Here is a 27,365-nt window from a genome sequence, read left to right on the forward strand (position 1 = left end):
CCCCAGTGCTGGGCTGAGCTGGCCACTTCCAGGCCGCTGTCTCCCTCCCCAAGGTGAACTAGCCCCAGCGCTGCTTGCCCAATCCCATGCCCCAGCCAGCCCCAGCACCCGACCCTCCCTCACAGGGTGACCCGAGTGGCGCCCCAGCTGCCAGTGGGCCAGAACTCCAGGCCACTGGCTGGAGTCGAGTCCGCACGGCTTCAAGGCAGAGTGGGAGGGAGGTCCCAGAACGACATGGAATCCATGACAGAATCATATCCTTAACTGTCACCAATGGATCCTTCCTCATTGGCTTCAGAAGTCTATCCCATGTTAGCATGACATCATGTCTCGGCTCCTGGAAGGCAGCACGCTGTCATGTTGCCCTCCTGTCCCTTGGTTTTCATTTTTTACCCCACATCCCACCCTACTCATTACTGCTGGAGAGGTGGTACCAGACTAGCTGGACTGTTGTTCCCATCTAGTAGAGCAGGTCCTATGTCCCCAAATCCTGGTTGAGGCTTGCAGTGCAGAAGACAACAACGTGTTTTAGCCACAGTACTGTACCATAACTTGGGAAGAGACTTCACACATTATATATGGTTATTTATTTATATTGGGCAGCGCCTACAGGCCTCAATCAGGGCCCCCTCGGGCTAGGCACTATATGCCCAGCAACACGCACCGCGATCCAGGCCCCGCAGAGGGCACGGCGCCGCGGCACTCGGGAGCACAACCACACCGGGGGGGTCCCTGAAACCGAGCCGCCCGCCGTGACGCCGGCAGCTCATTTTGTGCCCGGTCGGAGCTTCCCCCCGAAAGGGGGGCGTCGGGGGCCAGCGCCCCGGCTCCGGCGCGCACGCCGAGGCACTCGGGGGTGAGGCTCCTCCCACGGGAGGAGGGACCGGATCCCCCTTGAGTCAGCCGCTCTCTCCGGGCTGGGGCCGGCAGCGGCCTCGCTCGCTCGCTCGCTGGCTGGCGGGGTGTCCCCTTCACGTCGGCGTCAGATTCCCCCGCGCGCGGCCCGGCCCCGGCCCCGGCCCCGGCCCCGGCGGGGGCTGCGACCCACTCCCCGCCCACGCCGGGCTCGCCCCGCGGCCCGACCCGGGGACAAGATGGCGGCGGCGCCGCCGCCCCCACAATGCTCCGCGAGCCGCTGGGTTTCCGGGTGTGGGCGCTGGGGGCGGCGGGTCGGGCGCACTGGAGCAGCCGGCCGAGAGCGGAGGGAGGCGCCTTGTGGCGGAGCCTGTCAGCGGGTGCAGAGGAGGCTTCCCGGACCGATGTGAGCGGGAGCCACGCTCGGACCATGAGGCTCCGGCTCTGTGCGCTGGTCCCTGCGCTCCTGCTGCTGCTGCTGCGGGCGCCCGCACTCGGGGCGCTCAGACACCCGCCGCGCCCCGCGGAGCAGCGCCTCGGTAAGGGGCGGGCAGGGCTTGGGGGAGGGGATTGACCGCTGGTTGGGGGGAGGGGAAAGTGAGGTGGGGAGACTTCTGTTGGGGGAGGGGGGAGAAGTTATCACTGCTGGGGGCGGGGGGTGACGACAAGGGGAGGCGTGACCACCGCTGGGGGGCGGGGAGAAAGGGAGGGGTGGTCACTGTATGGAGGGGGGGAAGGAATGACCTAGCATGAGGGGTGGGTAAGGAGAGGAGTGATCAGTATGGGGGGGGGGGGGGAGCGGAAGAGACCACTGCGGGGGGGGAGAGGGGAGGAATGGTCACACTGTGTGGGAGGGGAGATTACTGCTGGCGGGGAGGGGGAGGAGGAGTGACCATAGTTTGTGGGGAGTAAGGGGAGGAATGACCATAGTATGGGGACAGGTAAGGGGAGGAGTGACTGTAGTTTGGGGGGGAGATAAGGGGAGGAGTGATCACAGTGTGGGGTAGGGGAGGGGAGGAGTGATCACAGTGTGGGGTAGGGGAGGGGAGGAGTGATCACAGTGTGGGGTAGGGGAGGGGAGGAGTGATCACAGTGTGGGGTAGGGGAGGGGAGGAGTGATCACAGTGTGGGGTAGGGGAGGGGAGGAGTGATCACAGTGTGGGGTAGGGGATAGGAGAGATCATTGTTTGGGAGTGAGGGAGAGAAGGATTGCTCAAGAGACCACTGCTGGGGGGAAGGGGAGGAGTGATCGATGTATTTTGGGCTGGGGTGTGTGTGCTTGTGTACTATGTACATAAACTCACCCTGTTGGGGACTGGGCAAGGAAGAACTGGACTGGTTCTCAGGATGTTTGGGGTCAGTTCCTGGCTCTGCCACAGACTTTGTGGTGTTATTAATCACGTTTATTATGGTAGCTTCGGTGGACTAGTGACGAACGCTACAATCAGAAAGCAAATTCCTGACTGTTGTTTTGATGGTGTCTCTATTCCAAATCAAATGTTTAAATTCAAAACTGAGTTTACTACATTTAAACAAAATATCAATTTTCCACCAAATTAGACATTGTGTTTGAACAAAACTTAACTTTGAGATCTATCTCCATAACACTGATTCTTTAACCAGTACTGTTAAATGGTCAGTGTTTGTAGGACTATCCATTCATAGCTGACAACTTAAGCTGCCAGGTGGGAAACTTCATCATTAATGAAACCTTCATGAAAGTGAATGTCTCCTCTGCACTGAGAGAAATCAATTCATGCATACCTCTTGCTATCACAATAGCCACTGTGCACGCTTCATATCTGTTACTAATGCCTACTTTAATGGGTGGGCACACCATACAGAGGGTGTTTACATGGCTCTAATTGCCGTACATAAGAGCAGCCCTACTGGGTCAAGAGCCATACTGGGTCAAGACCAAAGATCCAGTATCCTGTCTTCCGACAGTGGCCAAAGCCAGGTGTCCCTGAGGGGAATGTACAGAACAGGTGGTAATAAAGTGATCCATCCCCTGTCTCCCATTCTCAGCTTCTGGCAAACGGAGGCTAGGGACACCATCCCCGCCCATCTTAGCTAGTAACCATTGATGGACCTATCCTCCATGAATTTATGTGTTCTTTTCTGACCCCTGTTATAGTTTTGGCCTTCACAACATCCTCTTGCAAGGAATTCCACAGGTTGAATGTGCACTGTGTGAAAAAATACTTCCTTTTGTGTGTTTAAATCTGCTGCCTAGTAATTTTGTTTGGTGACCTTTAGCTCTTGTGTTATGAGAAGGAGTAAATAACACTTCCTTATTTACTTTCTCCACACCAGTCATTATTTTATAGACCTCTCATATCCCCCCTTAGTCGTCTCTTTTCCAAGCTGAAAAGTCCCGGTCTTATTAATCTCTCCTCATATGGCAGATGCTCAATACCTCTAATAATTTTTGTTGTCCCTTTCTGAACTTTTTCCAATTCCAGTATATCTTTTTTGAGATGGGGCGACCACATCTGCACGCAGTGTTCAAGATTTGGGCGTACCATGGATTTATATAGAGACCATATGATATTTTCTGTCTTATTATCTTCCCTTTCTTAATGATTCTCAACGTTCTGTTTCGCTTTGTAGCCTTTCAGCACCTCACAAGCAATAGTGAGTATTTCCTCACTACCCCATTGTGAGGCAGGGAAGAGCTACTATTGCCATTTTACAGAAATGCGCGGGGAACAGAAGTGCAGGGTAAATTACGTTATCTGAGCAAGGCCACACACTCCTATGAAGAGAGATTGAAAAGTTGGGGATTGTTTACTGTAGAAAGGAGACCAGATAAAATTTAAAATAATGATTGGTACAGGAAAAGTAGATTTGGAATTCCTTTCTCATGATAGAATAACAAGTGGACATTCAATGAAATAAAAAGGTGGAAATTTCAAAACTGATACAAGGAAATACTTTTGCACATGTGATTAGACTGCAGAACCTGTTACTATAGGAAGTCATTGTTAAGTTCTTCACATCAGGTTGTAAAACATTTTGGATATTTGTATGAATTCAAGAATATTGAGAATTGTCTTAATTAATGACAACAGAATGTTCGTAAAGAATATTGTGCTTCAGGGCATAAGCCAATTTCAAAGGCGATGTTTACGCTGCAGTAGATGTGCAATTGAAGCTGTGGTTGCAGCTCAGGTAGACATTACTGCACTTAATTTAGGTAGCATGGCTAAAGATATCAGTGAAGACAGGGTGGCAGTGGCAGTAGTGTGGACTGTAGAAGACCACCTGGAACCCTGGGTACGTACGTACTCATGTTGGTAACCTGTCCAGTGTCGCCACATGTTTGTTACTATTTTAACTGTGCTAGCTAGAATACAGCTAATACGGGTATGCCTACCTGAGCTGTAGACATTGCCTAACTCACCAGTATGTGAGGGGTGGGGTATGTGTGGGGGGCAGTGGGGGAGAGATTATCCCACAGCTACTCCTACTAGAGGGTTCTTACACCTACCTCTACGGCTCCCACTGGCTGCGGTTCGCTGTGCCCGGCCAATGGGGGCTGCGGGAAGCAGTGGCCAGTACGTCCCTCGGCCCACACCACTTCCCGCAGCCCCCATTGGCCGGACACGGTGAACTGCGGCCAGTGGGAGCCGCGATCGGCCGAACCTGCGGACGCGGCAGGTAAACAAATCGGCCCGGCCCGCCAGGGGCTTTCCCTGAACGAGCGGCTTCCCAAGTTTGGGAAACACTGCTCTAATGCATCTGGCACTGACCACTATGAGAGACAGATTATTGGACTAGATGGGCCTTGGGTCTGATCCAAGGTGGCAATTCCTATGTTCCTATGAAAAAACTGCCTGGAAGGAGAACATTTAAAAGTCCTTTAACAAATCAGTACTCAAAAACCAGTAAACTGTTATCTAAAAACTGGCTTCATAAAAGTGTCATGGAGCAGCCAAATTCCACCTTCCTTGTGGGATTCTGAGAATATAGGGCTCCTCCCTGCGACCCTTCCTCGCAGAAGTAATCCCAGTGACTTTGATGGTTCTACTTGTGTGGATAATTGTTTATGGGACTGAGACATAGTTTGTCAGTGACTGTCCTTACAGAGAACTGAAACTTTTCAAACATGTTACTCCTTCTGAGTTACCCATCATTGTTTTTATTGCTTTGAACAGGCTCACTGATTTTGAATAATGCATACAATAGGAAGTAGTTACAAGTAGGTTTAATATTTTTCTTAAATTATATATGCTTTGTTAGTCATTACAAATTGCAAACATCATGCAGGTTAGCAGAAGAATAAGAGCAAGGTACTCATTCAAATTATTTTCATATGTAGCTTTTGCTTTCCTTAAGACCTGTCTGTCACCATGCCTATAAAAATAATTATGACCCGAGGAGAAGATGGTTTCAAATTTGTCTGAATTTTTGTACCTATTGTTATTACAGATAGTAAGTATGAGATTGACTTAAGCTTTTTTTACACAGGAAAGCTTTGTTTTGTTTTTTGGTATAACTTTAGTTTTTCTGACAAGCTCTCTTGTGTGGACACAAGTTATTTTTTCAATTTATCTGGCATATTATCCTATTTTAATTTGCTTTGGAAGTGATATAACTGTTATGAAATGAGTTACACCAGCATAAGGATTGTGTGTATGTATTTTGAGTGTACTATACTGTTTCAGGCAGTGCTCCTATTTATATCACACATTATATTGCTTCACACCTAGACCAGCTTGTCTGTTAACTGTGTGCCCTCCACTGCTCCAAGGTCATCTGGACTGGATAATGCCTCCTTATTTAAATGTTCCCCTTAGTGATTCCAGCTCATGACAAGTTCACATACCACAAGTCCATATAGCAACTATGTCCTCAGAGCTGTTGCTAGCCCAGTGAGGGCCCTAAAAATGAATATTTTGGGGTTCCCCCTTGCTCCTCACTAAAATACAAATTGCGTTATTTCTACAAACAAACAAACACCAACACAACACATACTAATACACTTGTTAAAAGTCCATATTAAATAAGATGAATGGTATTTTGGGGGTAATACTAAAATACAAAAAACGGCACCTTGCTTTCATTGAAAGCTTTTTCTCCTACACTTTTTTGAGGCAAAGTCATTAGTTATGTCATGGTGTGTCTGGTCTCTTCCTAAATCGTTATTCATGTTTATAATTGCCAATCCAGACAGACAATCCTGAGCCGTTGATGATCACAAGAATGTTTTTATCAGCTCTAACTATGAAAAACTATTCTCAGAAGATGCTGCCATGGCTGCGAATCTTACATCAACTCTCAGTGTGATCCAAAGCTTAGGATATATCTCTTTAATTTGGCTTTCATGTATAAAGGAGAGAACTTCAAAAAGTGTCATTTTCTTTGGAAGCAAACTGCATGTTACAATTTCTTGAAAAAGAATCTGCAATCTAATTTATGAGCTCGAATTGTTTTGTAAGTTATTGCATCATTTGCTTAACAATTCCTTGGGCTTTTCAGTTGTCTGTTTCAAATCCCAAAAAAGTCCAAACTCGTCTTTCACACTTCTCATAGTTTGAAATATGTTTTCAACTGATGTGATGGCTGAATCCACTGCTCTGTTTAAAAAAAAATAAAAAATTGGCCTCTCACTGATTAAGTATGTCTTCATATAGTTTGTCAGGTGTTTCATAGGTAAAGTGGGGAGGTTTTGCACTTGTAAGATGTTTCTCTTTGAGATGTGCAGGTGTATTCATTTGCTCACAGATCTTCTTGGCTTTTATTTGAGCACCAGCAAATCCATTTTCCCTATAATACATCAGAAGTGCTTTCTAGCAAATTTGTAGCCAGATCAGTTTGCACAGAAGAGGATTGTAGAAGCTTGCTGATATGATTGATGTTAATCAAAATGTCTTTCCACACAATTGAGCATATCAGTAAATGGTATGATCCAATTTGCTCAGCCAAGGCTCTGTTTTTGCCATGACCTCAGTACGTTTCTCTTACCTCCAACAGAGCCTCCTTGTGACTTCAGCAGCTTGTAATCTTACTGCGTTTTTAACTCTGCTTTCCCATTTTGTTTCACTTCAAGATTTCAACTTCACATTAACTTGATGGCACAAAACAGCCCAATGCTGCGTGGTAGCGGAAAATAATTGTAGAGTTTCTGAAGGTATCCCAGGAAACTAGCACCATCGTGTGAAGATTTTTTAGCATCTACAATAACCAAATGCAATGTATGCGACCCACAAGGAACATAAACAGCTTGGGTATTCTTTTGTGTGTAGCAGTCAAGCTTGAATGCCTTGCATGTTTGCCCCATTATCATAGGAATGATCTCTGCAGTTGTCAAGCTTTTCTAAAATTGTGTTTGAGAAACTGAGACCAATTGTTTCATGCATGACCTAGGAATGGTTCTTTAATTTCTGGCTTTCTGTCAACTGCATCTGTTCTAATGATTACATACATTGGTTCCTGATGGATAACCTTGGGTTTGCAGTCTAAAATGATAGAGTAATATTTTGAATCCTTCACTTTACACTATTTTCTGGCGCAATTTCTTGCTGACTTATTCAATCAATTCATTCTAAATGTCTTTTCCCTAAATAGTGAGTCTGGGTCATACCCCTTTGAACTCATCCTACATGTTGTTCCATTACTTGATCCACTTCTTTCAAGAAGTTTCCACTGTTTGGCTTGTATAAATTCTCTGAGCCAGAAGAACAATGGAAAGTAAGATTTCTTTCTGCAAATGACTGATTGAAATCAGGTGCATCAAAACATTTCACCAGTACTTTTTTTAGTCTTCAGTAAGATACATTTCTGAAGGATCAATTGTTTTTCCTTTCATTAAACGAATTTCAAGCTCTTTCCAACTCTGTATGTACTTTCATATGTTCTAGACTATTTTTATTACACTTCAGAAGTGCCGCAATGTTTGCCCAGTCAGAATCTTTCACGTATCAATTTCTGTTTCGTAGAAGAACTCATTTTTCAGCAGACACAAAAACAAATCTCTGTTAATGTTCCCAGTACATGTGGATAGAATGAGGAACTGGATTGGATTTTTGCAAGTAGGCCACTGTCGAATTCTGCTAAATTGTGGTAGTTTATAGGGCACCCAGCCAACTTCAGAACCCAGCAAGGAAGGGGTTCCTTCAGACAACCAAGATCTCTTTGGCATTCCTAACCCTGAGCTAGAGATTGACTCCAAGTAGAGACTGCATTGGAGATAGGCCCCGAGACCCAGGCAGGGAGCCCGCCTGATAGTATTGCAGAGGGGATCTCAATTAGTTAGTATTATGTGTTGTATTGCAATACTGGTGAGTCACATCATATGCGCATTTAACTTACACGAATTCAACTATATGCGCTCGGCAAGAAAAATAACAAGATACCTGTAAATAGTGCGGGCGATTCTGTCCACCATTCCACTCAATGAGCGTATGCCTCGGAGTGAGCATGAGATGGGAGATGTGAATCTGCTGTTCCCTCAGTCGGTCTCAGTTCCTGCGTATCTCTCATAGTGTAAGCATCTTGCCACGCTGAGTGTGATTCTAGTATTTCAAGATACGTTTTTTTCATACAACACGGCCTCTAAACGCAAACTAACTACTTCATCAGTACTCAGCTGAAGGAACAGTGATCTATTCCAACGCTGGAGGAAAAACTGGCTGTGTTGGACTTACTGAGAGACGGTATGTCGCGCGTAAATATGGCTGCAACAAATCTAGCATCCGTGCCATCAAAATTTGAGAGAGAGAAATTCGTCAAGCCTTGACATCAAGTGCTCCAATAACTGCTAAGGTGACGAGCCAGGTGCGTGATTAGACTGGTGAAGACTGAAAAGGCATTAAACTTATGGCTGGAAGACATGAACTGTAAAGTCTGCCTATCGATGGCAACATGTTGCGAGAAAAGGCTCTTAGCCTCCTCACGCTGTTCAAACCTCCCGCCGAAGAGGGACAGCCTTCTGAGGAGGAAGAATTCAAAGCCAGCCAAGGTTGGCTTAACAGTTTTAGGAACCGCTTCAACCACAAAAACGTGCAGACTACTGGTGAAGCTGCATCTGCCAATGAAGAATGATTTAATTTCTGAATACGATCCCTCTATGGAATGAAGCCTCAAAATCACACGTAGTATTATGGGCAATTTGAGACTGTATCAGGAAATGTTTGAGCATCTCAAGAGACAACAGCGACAGTTGCCGATCACCATGTTTTTCAAGGAAAAACAACCAGCAGCAGATGAGCCTATGCAATCAACTTCTTGAGCTGAACCAGAGCCAACCACTTTGTCTATGACTCGCTCTCTGTCACCCAAGCTGTCCATCACCTCTGTCTCCTGGATCGACATCAAGCCCTGACGACCCTCTGTAATTACCCCCTATAATTAAAAATACAGTACTGTAAAATTATATTTTGCATATGTACTCTTTATTATATACTGTACATTATACATTTATACATTACTGTACAGGGTTGCATACACAAAACCATGTACAGTATACTTTATGGGCGATTTGAGGGATTTTCAAGGGTAATTTTGACTATTCTTGATTTTAGCCTTATGCGCTGACTTTAGAACCTAACCCCCGCCTAAGTTGTGAGTCCACTGTAAACTGTCCTGGTACTAGCTGAATACGGAAATTTAAACAACTTTGTTCTGGGTACTAGCTGGGCACTGCAACGCTGGGCAGATGTGAGCTATATATGAATGGACAGATGTGCCTTTCTGCCTACTTAGCTTTTATTGTCCCATCTTCCCTCCTCTCCCCCCCCCCACCTCCCGTGTGTTCAAAAGAGCGACAACCTCAGAAGTGCAAGAGTTTATTTCACTGAAATACCAAATCCCACAACCATGAACCAAATGTGCTTCTTCTCCCTCCCAGTCAACTTTGGGCCCCCCTCCCTGCTCAAGGTAGTGGCACCGCAGCAGTTAAAAAACCATACACATTTCATGGTAGGAACAGTGGCAGCAGATACAGAAAGAGAAAAAACAATTAAAAAAAACAGAGTACTTTGGGTTACAGTTTGATCAGTGCCCTGAGCTGCTAGTCACCTTTACATTATCAAACACGCATTAGAATATGATGTGAATTGTCCAAATGAGGCTACATAATGTGCAGAGATAAGGCATTTGTGGATACACAAGTTACAGAAGATCATGGTTATTTTCAGTCAGCCCCTCAGCGCTGTTAACCCCTTTCCAGAAAAAAGGGTTCATACCCTTGACTGAAAAACAATCTTACAGTGTACTTTGTACTGATCGGCAAGCATTATAAAATAGAATTAAAGAGAGAGATCTTGCTCTGTGTTGAATACACGTTGCAAGGCAATGAAGCTTACTTGGGCATCCCCTATAGATGGTGTTTTTCTTCTACCCCTGTTCCAGATGTGGGCACCATCCTTGTTAATAGAAGTGCTGCATATCTTTCAGGTTTGCCCATTGCTTTTTTGAACAGGACCCTCCTCTTGAGAACATGCCTTAGGGCAGGGGTAGTCAATTATTTTTTGTCAGGGTCCAAATTTCTTGGTCAAGGTATAGTCAAGATCCAGACTCCATAGAAAATAACACACATCAACTCCGTAGAAAACAAGAATGATAATAAGTAAATAAGATTTTGGGGGTCCGTTCAAAAGCGTCTGGTGGTCCGGATTTGGCCTGCGGGCTGCCTGTTGACTACCCCGACCTTAGGATAACATCCTCCAATGTAAGGACAGCCTGGAGATGTGCACATAGAGTTAATAACCAGCCCTTTGGGACGCCCTCCCGCCAGTACTGGTCCTGTGTAAGGGAGAAATAAGGTGGAAAACATCTTGCCATCCCCAAAAGCACCCCAGACTGGTAAAAGTAGAAGAAGAGTATGCTAAAATTGAGGAGGGAAGAAAAGCCACATTTTATCACCATTGACATGAAACTAGTAATAGGACAATAAATACTTGCATGGTATTGTAGTGTGTGAATGTGAGGCACTCATCAGGTGCTAGACACTGTACATATCAGAACCCTAATGGAGAGGGGCATTATCAGTGGCCGGAGAGGGGCATTATCAGTGGCCGAAGGCTTGGCAGACGAGAAGGGAGAGAGGATGATGGAGGATATGTTTGCTGACCTCATGACAGCATCCGAGCAGAAGGGCATAAAGACAGAAAAACGGAGAGAATATTTCATGCTCTAGTATCGGAATGAGAGAGAACGTCAGCGAGCAGTCAAGGGAATACATTGACAGAGAAAGGGACCTTCGGGAAAAGATACTGGATGTGATACAGAAACAGACCAACTTTCTGGAGAATGGTGTTGCTCTTTCCCCATGCTCAGGACACCAACATAACCATGTCCTGCAACCTGTCAAAAACATAGGAGATTAGGACACCCTTTTACTCCACCAAGTACACAAGAGAGGCCCTTCCCACAGTTCCGTTCCATTCCATGTGTACCCCAAAAAGCAAACACCCCCAAAACAAGGAGATCAGCTACACATTCACCTACATATTTTTGTTACCTCATCTGCACAATGATGTGTGCATCAGCATTTTGGGCCTGAGTGCCTCATTTCCATTAGCTTTAACTTTGTGCTATGTTGTTAAATCAAATATTTTTTTTATTAATGACAATTTTGCCGAAAGATTTTGTTGAGATACAGTTCCATAAAAGTGTCGCACAAAGTGTATTCACTTTATGTATTTCCTTGGTTACATTACATTCCTTTTCCTCTACTGCATCCTGACATCAAAGTACGAGCACAGTGTTTCCCTGACGAGTTAGGTCATTTTGCAGATGCATCCTTTTTGGCTGTTTATAAAGTTCAGCAAGTCTCTTCACCTCTGCCTCTCAGACTTTGGTGTGAGACACTCTCCCTTGCTCCCACAGATGTTCTGCACAACAGCAAGCAGCTATAACATGAGGCAGGTGCTTCTCAGAATCATCTGGCCTTATTATGAACCTCCTCCCCCTTCCCTTTAGTCATCCAAATGTGCACAATCCACTGTTCTGCAGCTATTCAGGATATAGTTAAACCACTTCTTTCTCCTATCCAAGTGCCCAGTAAAGGGCTTCATAAGCCAGGGAAACAGAAAGTAAGCTGAGACTTCCAGAATGATAGGAGGAGTTGCAACACCATTCAAATCCACAGTGGTCTTGGGAGCAAAAGTTCCATTTTTTTCATTGCATAAAATGAGTGAGTTTTTAAAGATCCTGGTGTCATCAAGCTTTCCAGATCACCCCCACATTAATGTTGGTGAACCTACCACAGTGATCAGCCAGACCTCGTAGCACTATGGAACAGCACTGTGGTTGATAAATTCTGAGGCCTGGTGCAGCGGGGGCAAATAATAGACATGGGTCCCATCAGTGGCCCTTTATATAATTCAGAAACCCCCAACATGCAAATCCATCCATAACCTCCTGTGTGTTGCCCAGCTTTATAACCCAACGCAGCAGCACCCTCTTAATAGCAGCACAAACCTCTGTGACAACAGCTGATCTACCACCATTAAACTGGTCAAGTACTGACTGTTAGCAGTTGGGGATGGTGAGCTTCCAGATGGTTCCACATGCTTCTCCATGCTGAGGGGAACACTCATGTGGGTGTTCTGCCACTGCAGCTCTAGGGTGAGCTTTGCGTTGGTCTTGAGGAAAGCAGCCTTTTATATTCAGAAGTTGTCAGTACTGCTGGTCAGCCCATTTCTGTAGCACCTGTTCCATCAGTCGGTGCTGGCTGAACTTCACTGAGTGAAGCTGCTTCGGGCAGAAGTAACTGTTTGACGACCTCCTCCTCTAGCAGTATCTGCACGGCATCATGGCAGCTGTGCTGATGGCTGTCTCCCAACTCAAACAAAGCCATCCATCCGCGTGACTGCGAATGCATCTGTGGCACCCTGTTCATATTAATTACTCTCAGGTTGTGGTACTAACCATGCTGCCTGACAGCTGTTTGAAAATGTCACTGAATCACTAAAACCAGATGAATTATCAGCCGTCATGGGAGTTTGTTAATATGACCCAAAGTCCCAGAATTCTACTATTCCAAAAATGTATCCACGCAGCTCTGTGCTATGGTTTGCATTGGAAGTAGCTTAATTTGACATAAGCCAAGTGGTGTGGATGCACTCTTTTGGTATAGGTCTAGCAGAAAAACATACTGAAAAACTTTCCCATGTAGGTAAGGTCTTAGTAATTCAATAACTTTGTGGATTTTGTTGTTTGGTGTGTTTTACTGTTTGGCCAGATGTTTGTTTGTTTGTTTGACTGTGTGTCTCTCACAATGTTGGGTGGAAGGGATTTTCAAAAGTAAGTAAATGTTTGTAAAATCACAATAGTTGATTGAAAAAAGAAAAGGAGTACTTGTGGCACCTTAGAGACTAACCAATTTATTTGAGCATAAAATTGGTTAGTCTCTAAGGTGCCACAAGTACTCCTTTTCTCTTTGCGAATACAGACTAACACGGCTGTTACTCTGAAACCAATAGTTGATTGGGGACTCGGAGTCAGAGTACTTAAAATTACTTCTGACACTTAAAAAAAAAAGTTGATTAGGTTTCAAGTTGAGTGTGTTCCCCTATGGCAATACTTTCTTTCCTCTGTTACAACTCCAGCCTGAGTTGTGAGCAATCCAAAACAAATCTGAGATTTGATTCTCCATGATGGTTTGTTTCTCTCCTCTTTCCTGCTCCACTCCTCATACAGTAGTAGCAGCAGAGGACTGATGCTGCTGCTGCTGCCGTTAATAGCTCACAGAAACGGCTTTACTTTGCTGCTGCTGTGGAATTTATCTTGTGTATGCAGGAAGCCCAACAAATATGGGGGAAGGTTGGGATGGGGGGGTTAGACAAATGTAAACTTCTGTCCCAAATGTGAACCTCTATTAAACATTAAGATCCAGATTCATTCCTGGTGTAACTTTAATGCAGTTTATCAGGTATGACTGTGGCCCAAAGAACTTAACATCAAATATTTAATTTCAGTAGGATATTGATGTAAAGGAGTTGTATAGCCTTGGTTGTCTGGAAAAGTCTTTATTGATTTACAGATTGTGTATCTAAGTTTATCACAACTTTCTTTTTCAAGAAAGTCTTCGAAGCATCAACCAATGAAATCTCAAGGAACTCCTCTGTCATACAGAGCTTGGTTCTTGACTAACTTTTGACTTGGGGGTCCCACACCTTATTGCTTCTGTAAAACATACTCACTGCACACATCAGGGGTTCATTGTGTCCATCTCTTCAGTCTCCCCCACAACCTGCCTTTGTGCCTTTCCTATCCCCTTATGTTTCAGGGATTCCATTGCCCCTCCCAGCATGTTAGGAGTGATATGTGTTCCTCCATTGAACCCCCACCATTCTTATTCTCTCTCTCGCCGTCCCCCCGTTTACAGGCTTCTGATGGCATAGTGTTGGTCAGGGATGTGAAGAGATGTGATCCCTGACCCACAAAACTGCTGATAGATGCCCCTAACGTTAATGTAGTTATACCAAAACTGAGATATTGCTATAACTTATTTTGTTCCGGGGGGGGAAGAGGGGCTGGAATAAAGTATACTGCCAAAAGCCCAGTTTTGCTGGTATAGTTACTCCTCACGTAAACATGACCTTTGTCTCATTCTCTTTCAGGTTGTCAGTGTTTTTAAACTGTATTGGAAAGATGGGTAGAGCTAAAACAAGGGGTATTATGCTGAAATATGTTAATGGCTGCTATCAACCATTTCTTTGATCTGTAGACAATTACTAAGGTGGCTAAAGCTGAGAGCTCTGCTCAGCAAATTCAAGGGTTTCTGTGTATCCACCATTTCTAACTATCACCTTTTTCACCAAATATCAATAGGGTTCTGTCCATTGATGCCTAGAACATTCCCTGAAATTTTGGAATTGACTGGATGCAGTGTTAAGAAATTACTGTGTTGTATCATAGCCTACTGATAACAGGCAGACTGATTTCTGACACCTACTGTATTAAACTGAATATACGTTGCTCAACAGTGCTGACTGTTTGGGACATTATTGGTGTTCTGAATGGGGGAGAAAAGTTAAAGGATGTTGTGAGTGAGGTAATACTTACACTTCTTACAAAACCTCTGAATGATTTCTGGCTATTTTTAATTAATTAAACTGCTACTGGGGAAGTTTATGCTTTCAGAGTAACATTCACAGTGTCCAGAGAGCAGACCAGTGTTTTCTGCAGTCTGTAGCAGGAACCCCATCAAGAAAAGATCCCTATAGTATTTCCTGTTAGCAAAATCAATAAAAATAACCTCCGGAGGTGGAATTTTATAGTAATGTGAAGCCCTGTCTACACTGGTCTGGGCTCTAATTGAAAGTTTAGGAACTTTTGTTTGCGTCTTTGAGTGATTACACGTGTGCATGCCTTGAGCACATATGCTGGAAATTTCCCACTACATGCATCCGAGGAAGTGGGTTTTAGCCCACGAAAGCTTATGCCGAAATAAATTTGTTAGTCTCTAAAGTGCCACAAGTACTCTTTGTCCGTTCTCCCCCTCTCCCCGCCCTGCCAGTGTTACCTGTCAGGTGGCTTGAGAGCCCTCTACTGCCCCAAGCCAACAGTGCTGGTATGAAGCGCCCAGCGGACCCCACAAACCCCTCAGTTCCTTCTTACAACCTGTGATGGTCACTGGAACTGCTATCCATGCTTTTGCAAGCTCTCTCTGGTTGTCATCTTCTTCTTTCTGAACATAGTTAGTTAGTTGTAGTCAGTTTTAGTTAATTGTAGTGAAGTTCTGTCACTTTATGTTTTAGGAGAGTTTTTGTCCATTCCCCGTGCCAAAGCATGCCTTGGTCACCAGGCTTTAAGCCCTGCGCCTCCTGCAACAAAGCTATGACTCTGAGCGACCCTTTGCTCTTTTTAGAACAGACTGATGCAAAGCTTCGTGGTCTAAAAGACTCCACGGCAACCCTTAAGTCCATTGGGTTGTACACACCAGCTCCTTCAAAGAAGCACTACGGACCTCAGCAGCCCATCTGATACTCTGCCCCAACTCCCCGTCAGGATCTGCAGAGAAAGAGAAGCAGGGGTTTTAGGCATAGGCCATCACTTCTTCTATCTCAGCATCAATGCCTGCCCTACAGAGACATCCAGGGGTTTCTATAAGCAGGCATTTTGATGGGACACTCGAGGACGCTATACCAATTCCTGTGATGCCAGACCCTGTGTCTCCTTTATTTGCAAACTGCCTTTCCCATTTCCTCAGTATTTGGTCCCATATCACTGTGGACAGATGGATATTGAGCATGATGGAAGTGGGATACACCCCTCCAGTTTATTTCTTCCCCTCCTTCTGATCCTCCCTCTTCAGGGACCCCTTTCATGAAGAACTTCTGCCCCAGGAGGTTCAATCTCTCCTTTGGTGGGAGCCATGGAAGAGGTTCTGCAGAATTTAAGAGGGAAGGGATTCTACTCATGTTATTTCATAATCCCCAAAGCCAAAGGAGGTCTCAGAACGATTTTAGAGCTGCGTCAGCTCAATAACTATCTCAACAAAATAAAGTTCAGCATGGTCACCCTGGCATCTATTATCCCCTCCCTGGATCCCATGGATTGGTACAATGGCCTCGATTTAAGAGATGTTGTTTTCATATATCACTATAATAAGAACACAGAAGGTTCTTCAAATTCATGGTGAACCACTTACACTGCCAATTCATGGACCTCCCATTTGGTCTGTCTGCAGCTCCACGGGTGTTCACAAAATGTATGGCAGTAGTTATAGCTTTCTTGAGGAGGTTCGGGGTGCAGGTCTACCCTTATCTAAATGACTGGCTAGTCAAGGGCTGGTCCAGGGCTCAGGTAGTGTCCAACATTCGACCTATCCAGTCGATGTTCAAGGCCCTAGGCCTTCTGATAAATGCAGAAAAGTCTACTCTTGCTCCAGTGCAGAGGATAGAGTTAATTGGAGTGATGTTTGACTTTACTAGGGCTAGGGCCTATCTCCCAGAGGTACAATTCCAGTCAGATGCCTGATAACATACCTCAGAGATCATCCAATTACAACAGCCTGAAATTATATGAGGGGTCACGTGGCGTTGTGCACATACACAGTACAACATACAAGGCTACACTTCAGACCCCTCCAGATGTGGTTAGCCTCATGTACTTGCCAAGCTGCCATCATCTGGGCTCCACAGGTTCTCATTGGCCTCAATTGGTGGTTGGATCTGCTCACTGTTTGTGTGGGCTTTCCCTTTATACGCCCTCAGCTGTCAATGACCCTGGTCTCAGACATATCAGCGCTAGGGTGGTGCCCCTCCAGACTCAAGGCCTTTTGTCTTTGGCAGAACTTTCACTCCACATCAAGGTTAGGGAACTCAGAGCAGTTCGCCTGGCCTGTCTGGCCTTCCTGCCCCACATTTCAGGCAAAAATTTGTTCGTTCTCACAGACAATACTGCAGCCATGTTTTATCTCAACAGACAAGGAGGAGCTCACTCTTCCCTCCTTTATCAAAAAGCAATACAGCTATGGGAGTTTTGCATAGTTCACTCAATCAACCTTGAGGCCTCTTACCTTCCAGGAATGCAAAATGAGCTGGCAGATTGCCTCAGCAGGTCTTTCTCCAGTCACCACGAGTGGTCCCTTCATTCAGATGTGGTAAGAGACATTTTCCAGCAGTGGGGAGCTCCCTGGATAGACCTATTTGCGAACAGGTAGAAGAGAAAGTGTCACCAATTCTACTCCCTATGAGGCCACAGTCCAGGTATCACAGATGCCTTCCTACTACCTTTGATGGGATATCTTAATTATGCTTTTCCCCCCTTTTCTGCTCATGCACAGAGCAGTGCGAAAGATCAAGAGGGACCGGATTATTCTGATAGCTTGAGCATGGGCCCACCAAAAACTGGTTCTCCACTCTACTAGATCTCTGTGGCGACTTCAGTCTTGCTGTGGTTGCACCCAGAGCTGATTTCCTGGGACCATGGTTGGCTGCTTCACCTGAACCTGAGCTCCCTTCATCTAGCAGCCTGGAAGCTCCATGGCTAACTGCCAGGGAGCAGACTTGCTTAGCACAAGTTCATTAGATCCTCCTAAGTTGTAAAAGGCCTCCACTAGTGCTACTTACTTCTCAGAATGGAGGTGGGTTTTCTCTATGGGTGTCCCAACACGAAGTTTCGCCCATGCGTACATCCACACAAAACATACTTGAATATCTATTGCACTGAAACAAGAAGGCTTAGCAATCTCCTCTATCAAGTTTCAGAGTAGCAGCCGTGTTAGTCTGTATCCGTAAAAAGAAAAGGAGTACTTGTGGCACCTTAGAGACTAACAAATTTATTAGAGTATCCGCTTTCGTGAGCTACAGCTCACTTCATCAGATGGCTTACACTCTAATAAATTTGTTAGTCTCTAAGGTGCCACAAGTACTCCTTTCCTCTATCAGGGTTCGCTTTGCAGCGATATCAGCTTTCATTCTCTGGTGAAGAATTGGTCCATTTTTTCAAATGACATGTCTGTCCAATTCCTCAAAGGCCTAGAAAGGTTATACCCTCAAGTAATAGAGTCTGTTCCCGCTGGGAACTGAAGTTGGTCTTTTCAAAAACTTATGGGACCAACATCTGAATTTGGCAACTTGCTCCTTATTATACCCCTCTCAGAAAATGGTTTTCTTAGTGGCCATCACTTTGGCCAGAAGGATCTTCAAGCTCTGTGCCCTCACATCAGAGTCTCCATATAGTTTTCTTTAAAGATAAGGTATATTTACATCCTCACCCCAGTTTCCTACCAAAAGTGTTTTTCTAATTTCATAGCAATCAGGCAATGTACCTACCTGTCTTCTACCTGAAGCCACACACAAATAGGAATGAATGTCTTCACTCATTGGATGTTAGGCAAGCCCTAGCTTTCTACATAGAGAAAACTAAATAATTCCAAAGGTCCACCCAACTGTTGTTAGCTGTATCTGACAGGATTAAGGGTCTCCCAATCTCTTCACAAACAATTTCGTCCCGGATCACTTTATGTATTTTCATGTATACGGCCTTGTTATAATTAGGCAGGTGTTTTGCCACCAGCTATCTTGACTGCTCATTGCACAAGGTCTCAAGCATCCTCAGCAGCATTAGTGCAGATCCCTATTCTGGACATTTGTAAAGCAGTGACCTGGTCATTGATGCACATGTTCTCCTCCCATTACGCCATCATTCAGCATGCCACAGACGATGCAAATTTGGTCGAGCTGTTCTGCAGTCTGTATGTCTGTGAATACATCCAACCGAAACTGGCAACCCTAGATAAGACCATTGGTCTGTCTAGCCTGGTGTCCCCTTTCTAACAGAGGTCAGCACCAGATGTACCAGAGGAGGGCGCGAGAGCACCTGTAATGAACAATTATGAAACAACCCACAAGGGAGCTTTTTTTCCAAACCTGTTTAGGGTATGTCTACACTGCAGCTTGGAGGTGTGGTTCCCAGTGCACTATCTCAGCTTGAGCTAGCATACTAAAAATAGCGGTGTGGACATTGTGACCCTGGAGCTAGCCTGTGCTGTCGTCCGTGCTATAGTGTCTATACTGCTGTTTTTAGCACGATAGCTTAAGGGGACCTAGTGTGAGTCTGATAATCACACCTCTCAGCTGTGTTGTATGACTTATCCCTAGTTAATGGCTTTCTAATAACAGTATACTCTGTTATGAATGTTCATGAGTATGCTTCTCAAAGGCCTCGCTATGTTACCACCTCATCTGTGAAATCCATTTGTATATCTAACTGGACGACTTATTAATGGGTTGTTACCGTTCTCAATATAAGACCAGGTGAAGTGGTGTTGTGATGCAGTGCTGTTTTGTGTCACCTATACAGTCACTTAACTTGTATCAAAGACTTTCATTTGTGTTTCCTGGATTGGATTCAGATTTCAGATCATGAATTATATTTGGAATGAAATTAGGTCTTTTATCAAAACATTGCTGCTGTTTAAAGGTGGAACTAAAGAGTATCTGGGGGTTTTTATCCTAGGAGAATATACTCAGGGTTCAGGTAGAATAATCGATTAAATTGAGGCACTGAAAAAATTAGAAATTATAGTAATTTAGTCCTAGAGGCTCTCATTTGATACTCTTGTGTGTTTAGGATTTTTCAAAAATTACTTGAAAGTACATATTTTAATACTGACAGACCTTGTGATTTGACTAGAGTTTATGTACTATTAGATAACCCTAGGCGTGATTTTAAAAATGTTAATTACATCTAGGTTAAAATTCTCTTTTTCGACAAGTTTGACCTTTATGTATAAGTGATAGAATTCAAAAGCATGTTTATAAAATGGCTGACATGATTTTTTTTTTTTTTGCTACATTTTATTTATTGCTTTCGGGGCTATAAATTGGATATGGGAACTTATTTTGTTAATCATAGAAATTAAGGGAGTTAGTAGCACTTTAATTGGTAGCTGAACATTGGACATCCTTCTCTTTCCTAAAAATATATAGTTACCTCCACTTCTGATTAAGGATGTGTGGCCCCTGCAATAATAAAGACCATAGTTCTATGATCACATATTAGATCTGATGCAGTGCTTGTTAACATGTAACTTTTTTTAAAAAGAAAATGTTTGTCTGTGCTCAAGTGGGATCTGCAAAGTCTTAACCCCATTGAAATAAAAATATTTTAACCTGCCTAATGTCCCACATGGCGTGGATATTAAAGAGGAGAGAGAGGGCAGAATCAAAGGTGACCTCAAAGTGATGAACATGGGAGACAAGTGTGGTGGTGGTTTCAGTTTTGGGGAGAGGGCCTTGGGGATTGTAGTCATCTTTGTGGCAGCAAAATATCAAAGGAAAGAGAGAGTGAGTTATAGATGTGGAACTATATAGAGGGAGAGAGTCCGGGGGTTGGGATATAGATTTGGGACTCATCAGTATAAATGTGTTCATAGCTGAAACCACGGGAGTGTATGACACTTCCCAAGGAGAGATTACAGAGGAAGAATAGAAGAGGGCCACGGATTGAGCCAAGCTGGACTCTGTCAGAAAGAGAAGGTAGAGCCTTGGAAAAAAACTACAAGGGAGCAGAAAGGGAAGATGCCAGCACAGTTCATGGAAGCCCAGAGGAGAGAAGCTGAGGATGGAGGTGTTGGAAGGGCTGACCGTGTCAAAGGCAGTGGAAGGCTAGTGGAGAATGAAGGCGGAAGAGATGGTTAAACTTGGCCAAAATACATTTGCTTACTGTGGCCTCAATCCTTTTATTGAGTTCTGTACAGTTGGACCCTGGTGCAGGATTGGAGTTTATTTTGTTGAACTGCTTACAGTTCATCTTTAACAAAGGTTGGATAAACAAGTAACTGGAGTTTCTCTTGTCTGTAGATTTTTAAACATATTTTACACATAAGGATTCTGGCACCAGTGTTTAGCAGATACTGTTGGATTCTTTTTTTCCCTTTTGATATCTGAGCTAATTGACTGAATAATACCTGGCAGCAGCATGTCTTGTATATTGCAAGAAATATATTTTTTTTTATCCATTGTAAATGTGTTTGCATTTAAGTTAACAAATGCCTTCTTGTTCATGTAGTACTGTAACTAGGAGTGTCAGAGTAGCAGGCTGTGTTATTTGTTACTTTACATATCTCTAAGTCTTATTATTCAACTACTATATCAACTCTACAGTCCTAGTTTCTTTTCATATTTCCTTGTGTGTCAATAAGGTGACTCCAGAGATGCTACCAGAGAAGATGGGGGCTGGCCTCTTGAAGCCATTTGCCTAACAAAAGAGACTATTCTCCTTAGCTGAGATCATTGAAAGAGGCTGAGATTTACTGCACAGAATCTAGAGATGGAAAAGACTCATTGGGTGATCTAATTGCTCCCTCTGCTAGTTTTTAATTTTCCCCAAACTGCTGCATATGAGAAGCTGACATAGGGCAACGAGTGTCAAAAGGAAGGCAGAATCCCATACCTCTCAGCCTTCAGTGAGTTCAGTGTGTGACAGGAGCCATCTAGATGTGTGACAAATGACTGAATTGTGGAACACCTATGTTTTATTGCTTACTGCACCCTAAGCAACCGATTAAAATGGTTTTGAAGTATGAAATTTGACTTTAAGGATTTTTTTCTCATTGTGTGAATCAAACCAGTTTTGCATTTGGAAATAAGTTAACTATGGCCATGTGAATCACCTAAACCAGTTTTGCACAGGTGAGAAAACATCCTTAACAGGTTTTTCTACTTGAAAACCATTATCTGTTGTGGGTTCTTTAAATCTGCGAATGGCAAACAGTTGTTAGGAGGATGCAACCGCATGGCCTTTCTCATATTGCTAAATGGGAACGTGGGATGGTGTCGGGGGTCTAAGTATGGAATTGCTTGAGAATCACTGATCTGTTCATGATGCAACAAAACACACGCATTCCATATTTCAGTTGGGTTTGAGGGTGGAGGTGTCTGTGCCCCTGCCAGGGTTTCTTGTGCAGTGCTGGAAGGGGGGAGTGGTCCCTGCCCTAATTTCCCCCATATTAGATTCCTGAAGCTCCCCCCGACCCAATACGCACAGAGATTGGTTCACCCTCCTTGACAATTAAATCTGAGTGTCCCCCCTTCTTTCCAGTTACAAAGCTACACTGTAGTTGTTGCTCTGCATCTGCGGCCCAGGGACATATGTTGATGGAGGGCAGGGGAGAAGACACTGAGGGTCAAGTGTGGTTCCTGAGGCTGCTCCTAATTCATTTTTTTCAAGCTGACATTCTTAACTGATTACCTAAGAGCTCAGGAGAAATCAGGTGGCTAGCAGTGTTGCCTGTTTAACTAACAGGCCTGTAAAATTAGAAATCTTAGGATCTTTAGATAAGCAATTTCTTAAGACTGTGGTTTTGTGGTTGGGCCATTAGTGTGGCTATCAGAGTTCTACTGTAAAATAAATAAATATTACAGTAGCACTTAGAGACTCCAGCTTGGGTGGGGGGAAGAGAAGGGGTCCCACTGTGCCTAGGCGTTGAACATATCCATATTGAGGTATGTAGGAACTGCCACACTGGTTCAGACCCAAGGTCCATCTAGCCTGTCCCTGACAAGTACCAACACCAGGTGTTTCAGAGGAAGGTGTAAGAACACCAGGATAGTAGATGTCGGATAATCTGCCCCCTGATGGGTCTCCTCCTGATCTCTGTTAGAGGTTAGGATAAGCCCTGAAGCATGGGGTTTAATATCCCTTCAAAATTATCATTAATTATAGCTCTGGATATTATTGATCTCTGTATAAATATCCAATCGCTTTTGAAATCTTAACTTCTTGATCTCAGCAACATTCTTTGGCAGTAAGTTCCACAACTTAATCGCGTGTTCTGTGAAAAAGTATTTCCTTTTATCGGTTTTGAATTTCCCATCTTTTAATTTCATTGAACATCCCCTTGTTCTGTGCTATGAGACAGGAAGAACAGAATTTCCTATTCTCCCTTCTCTAGATCATTATTTTATATACTTTTATTGTGTACCCTGTTATTTGTCCACTTGAAGAGCTTATCGTATAAATAGAGAAATCAAAGGAAGTATTTTCTACATTTTGCATATGGGGAGCAGAGGTACAGAGAGACTAAAGCCACATTTCTAAAGGTACCTAGGCACCTGAAAATGCAGATAGAACCTAATGGGTTTTTCAAAAGCACCTAACTCCCAATGGGCCCTAAGTGATTTGCCCAAGGTTACACTGGAAGTCTGTGGCAGAGCTTGGATTTCCTCTCAAATTTCTGGAGTCCCAGTGCAGGGCCATCCATTCTCTAACTATTGCAGGAAGTTGTGGGGGGAAGGGGAATGCCTGAAGAAAACACATTCATTTGAGAAAATTTTCTCCCCTCCACCGAAAGGAGGAGGAGAACAGAAGACTGGTTGGCATGTATTAGATCAGTGGTTCTCAACCTTTCCAGACTACTGTACCCCTTTTAGGAGTCTGATTTGTCTTCCATACCCCAAGTTTCACCTCGCTTAAAAACTATTTGCTAACAAATCAGACATACAAATACAAAAGTGTCACAACCCACTATTACTGAAAAATTGCTTACTTTATCATTTTTACCATATAATTATAAATTAAATCAATTAGAATATAAATATTTTACTTACATTTCAGTGTGATACTTGAGCGTCTTTTTCACTTGTGAGGCTTGTCTGAAGCCGAAGCCTTGCCACCCCCTAATGCCGGCCGTGCACTTGCAACCCTGCCTAAACCCATCCTGTAAACACCCCCTCCACCCCCCCACTCACTGAGGGCTGCAGCTCACAGGTTGAGAAACACTGATCTAGATGAGTACCCTCTGGAAGACTTTTGAGTACCACGAGGGGTACATGTACATGTACCCCTGGTTGATAACCACTGTATTAGATGACACAGGGACCTGATAAATTATTCTGGCCCATTCCAGAGAAGAGTAGAAGCTATTGAACTGATCCAATGGATGGGAGCGTGCATATGCAACGCAACAGCAATTTAAAAAATTATTGCTTGACACTAGCTGTGGGCTAAAAAGTTTCCCACTAGAACACATTTCATTAACTGAGAATTTATCTGTGCCTGTCACATACTGTAACATCTCACTGACTGTATAAAAAACACCTTTACAGGAATGCCCTATAATTATTCTAAAATTAAAGTGGATTGCAGAATTTGGAACATCTGTAATGTATGTTACAGCTGGATGCTATAATATTTGTTTAATTTTAATGTGTATTTTCCTCTTGAAACTCTTATAAACTGTCTCCATATCTATTTCAGAGAGGCTTGAATCCGTGCTCTCAGATTATGACATCCTCTCTCTGTCGAATATCCAGCAACACTCATTAAGGAAAAGGGACCTCCAGCCAGAATCTCATATAGAGAGACTCTTAAGTTTTTCAGCCTTGCGTAGGTAATGAAATCATCACTGGCAATTACTGGTTTAATATTATTCTTCTATTCTATGTGATTTTTTTTTAATCTTTTGAAATGAATACTGTATAAGTGCCAAAACAGAAATGCCTGTTGCATTTGCTGTCATGATTGGCTAATTCTTATGGGTCAGTGGTATGCATGGTTATGTGATTTGCTTCACAGAGACAAAGAGAATGGAAGACTGTCTAACTATATTGTATTTCTCTGTTGTTAAAGAAGCAGTGATTGAGATTGCCTTCATTTTATTGTTTACCTTAGTTTTTCATTAATTGGGTTGGATCCTGCTTTTTCTTCAAATTCTGGCTTGCCTCCCTTACATTTCTTGAAAGACTCCTTGTGTATTTTGGTCTGTGGCTACCATGTTGTGCTGCCTGAGAGTTGGTGTTTATGGGGACTTAGTCCACTTGCTCACATTGTGTGTAGACGTCCCCATCCACAAAGCATTTCTCAGTTTGTTACAGAAATGTTGGGAAGACATTCTGGGCTCTGGTGGGGACTGGAGCTTGATCAAAAGATGGTGGGGAGAGAGATGGCATGAGGCCAGGAACAAGGGTGCTGGGGACAGTAATTTGACCATCCGACGAAAAATCCCTCATAGCTTTCTAAACACTGAAATTCTGAACTTGAAATGCAGCGAGAATCATCTCCTGCTAAAATGTATAGACTGGTCATATTCAGTCAGGCAGTCTCATCTCACCTCTTTCCAAGTGCCTTTCCCTCCCCCAGCCCCTCCAGAAATAGAGAACTACTACTTATCATGATATAAAGCATCACATAAGTTGGTATGCATGTTTTTTACCTCCATCTGAGGTGGGAGGTACAGAACATGAATGAGAGCAAAATAATAGAATAAATAGATACAAATCTCCCATTTCCTGTTTTATATTGCTTGATACCTTGTCCCTTTTCCACTTCCATTGTAACAAACACTTCAAAATACTGCCAGTTCTATCCCAAGGATAATTGCTGATATGTGCCCCAAAATCTGTTACACCGCTGGCAGACAAGATAAGACTCCATGTGCTGTAGATTTTCCATTAAGGGCTACAGATGCCAAGTTTTGTCAAGGTTTTCTGGACGTATTTCAGGAAATGAGATCATTGGGGTATATCTTATTACTTACCATTGACCTGTTTTGTTAAATCTTCTGGTCTGGCTTTTGCCAAAGACCGGCAATGCAGAAGAAATTAGCCTTGTTTGAATACCTTTTGGCAAGATTAACTTTAAAAAAAAAAAAAAAGAAAAAGTTTTTTCATGTTACTAAACATTCTGACTACTTTACAAAGGTTATAAATGGCTTTTAAAAAGTACTGTCGTAAGTAATTCTGAGAAATAACACACATTTTTTGTATCTTATTAATTGAAGAGTCATCCTCGTCTAACATAAGAGGTTTCAGTAGAACAAGAAGCTGATGTCTGTTTCCTTCTGTGTGGTTCACTTAAAACTAAACGGAAGTAAATTATTTTACAGGCACTTTAAATTATACCTAACGTCAACGGCTGAACACTTTTCTGAAAACTTTCAAGCACTAATAGTGGATGGTAAAGGCAAGGAAAAGGAGTATCATGTACAATGGCAAGAATTCTTCACTGGACATGTAGTTGGTTAGTATGGGCTAGACTACACATCATTGTTGGGGAGTAGCACAGCGTCAAAATCTGCTGGCCCATGGTGAATCGTGTGTCATTGCTTTTTCATTTTCCTCAAGCGTGGTCAGCATGGTAGATTTTGTTCCTGCGCTGGTCAATTTTCTCGACAATTTTGTGAGGCTGGTGCTGCATGTACTGATTTAAGTAAGGGTTTACAATCTGGCTTTGAAAATCATCAAGGTGTATTTTACAAAAATACACACTATGGCCACGGTGGCGTCTGCTCTTTTAAAAATGAGTGTTGACTTTAATTCCCATTGAGATCCTGGATTTTACAGTACTAGGAACTGAAGTCCTCTTTACAAAACAGGAGCAGCCCAGCTAGTGGCAATGCAGCCTCGCTATCATGATAAAATGCCTCAAATCAGGTCTGGATAGACACCTCTTCTGGGTGAGAGTGTTGCCCAGTCTCCAAACCTTGGCACCTCCATTGAATATGGTGATTGATAATTGTTTATGTTGGTAAAAGGCTCCATATCCTATTACTAATCCCCTGGGCCAAGCTGGACCACCTTTGCAAAAAAATAAAAAAAATAAATAGCATCTTAGTGCATATAACTTTTACACAATTGGAGACTGTGTTTTAACATGTCTCCCTGGAATTCCTGATAGCATAGCGCAGGGAAATAGTCTGGCTTTAGAATGAAAACTACTCTCTGGTATTTACAGAGAAAGCAGTGTTGATTTAAGAAGAGGGGATGCCATTTGCTAAATGGATCAGTCAGTTGTCACATCAGTTAACTTACCTTTTCTTTTCTACGTTTAAAGGTGAACATAATTCCAAGGTTATAGCGCACATAGCTGATGAAGACTTTACTGTAAGAATCAACACTGATGGCGAAGAATACAATGTAGAGGTACTGTTTGATGTTGAAAACAAGATTGAGACAATAGGAACATCTTTGATGAAAAACAATACTATTTCCCTGTTGCCACCCCAGCCCCCTACACGTCTGTAGCTGAAAAAACATTTTTGGAGGGATTGGGTCTGACTGATTTTTGTAAGTGTTACTTTTCCACACAGTTGTGTCGAAAACATG

At 43.5% G+C, this 27,365-nt stretch overlaps 1 protein-coding gene across 1 annotated transcript in view; it reads left to right on the top strand.

Moving 5' to 3' along the window:
* Window positions 1-925: 925 nt before the first annotated feature.
* Window positions 926-27,365, top strand: part of ADAM17 (ADAM metallopeptidase domain 17) — a 61,814-nt gene continuing 35,374 nt past the window's right edge. The window contains exons 1-4 of the mRNA XM_073336049.2: window positions 926-1,394; window positions 24,520-24,652; window positions 26,147-26,280; window positions 27,094-27,182. Coding sequence (XP_073192150.1) covers window positions 1,121-1,394; window positions 24,520-24,652; window positions 26,147-26,280; window positions 27,094-27,182 — 630 coding nt within the window. The 5' untranslated portion in view covers window positions 926-1,120. The remainder of the gene's footprint in view (window positions 1,395-24,519; window positions 24,653-26,146; window positions 26,281-27,093; window positions 27,183-27,365) is intronic.

This window comes from Lepidochelys kempii, chromosome 3, assembly GCF_965140285.1.
Source record: "Lepidochelys kempii isolate rLepKem1 chromosome 3, rLepKem1.hap1, whole genome shotgun sequence".
Taxonomy (NCBI): Eukaryota; Metazoa; Chordata; order Testudines; family Cheloniidae; genus Lepidochelys; species Lepidochelys kempii.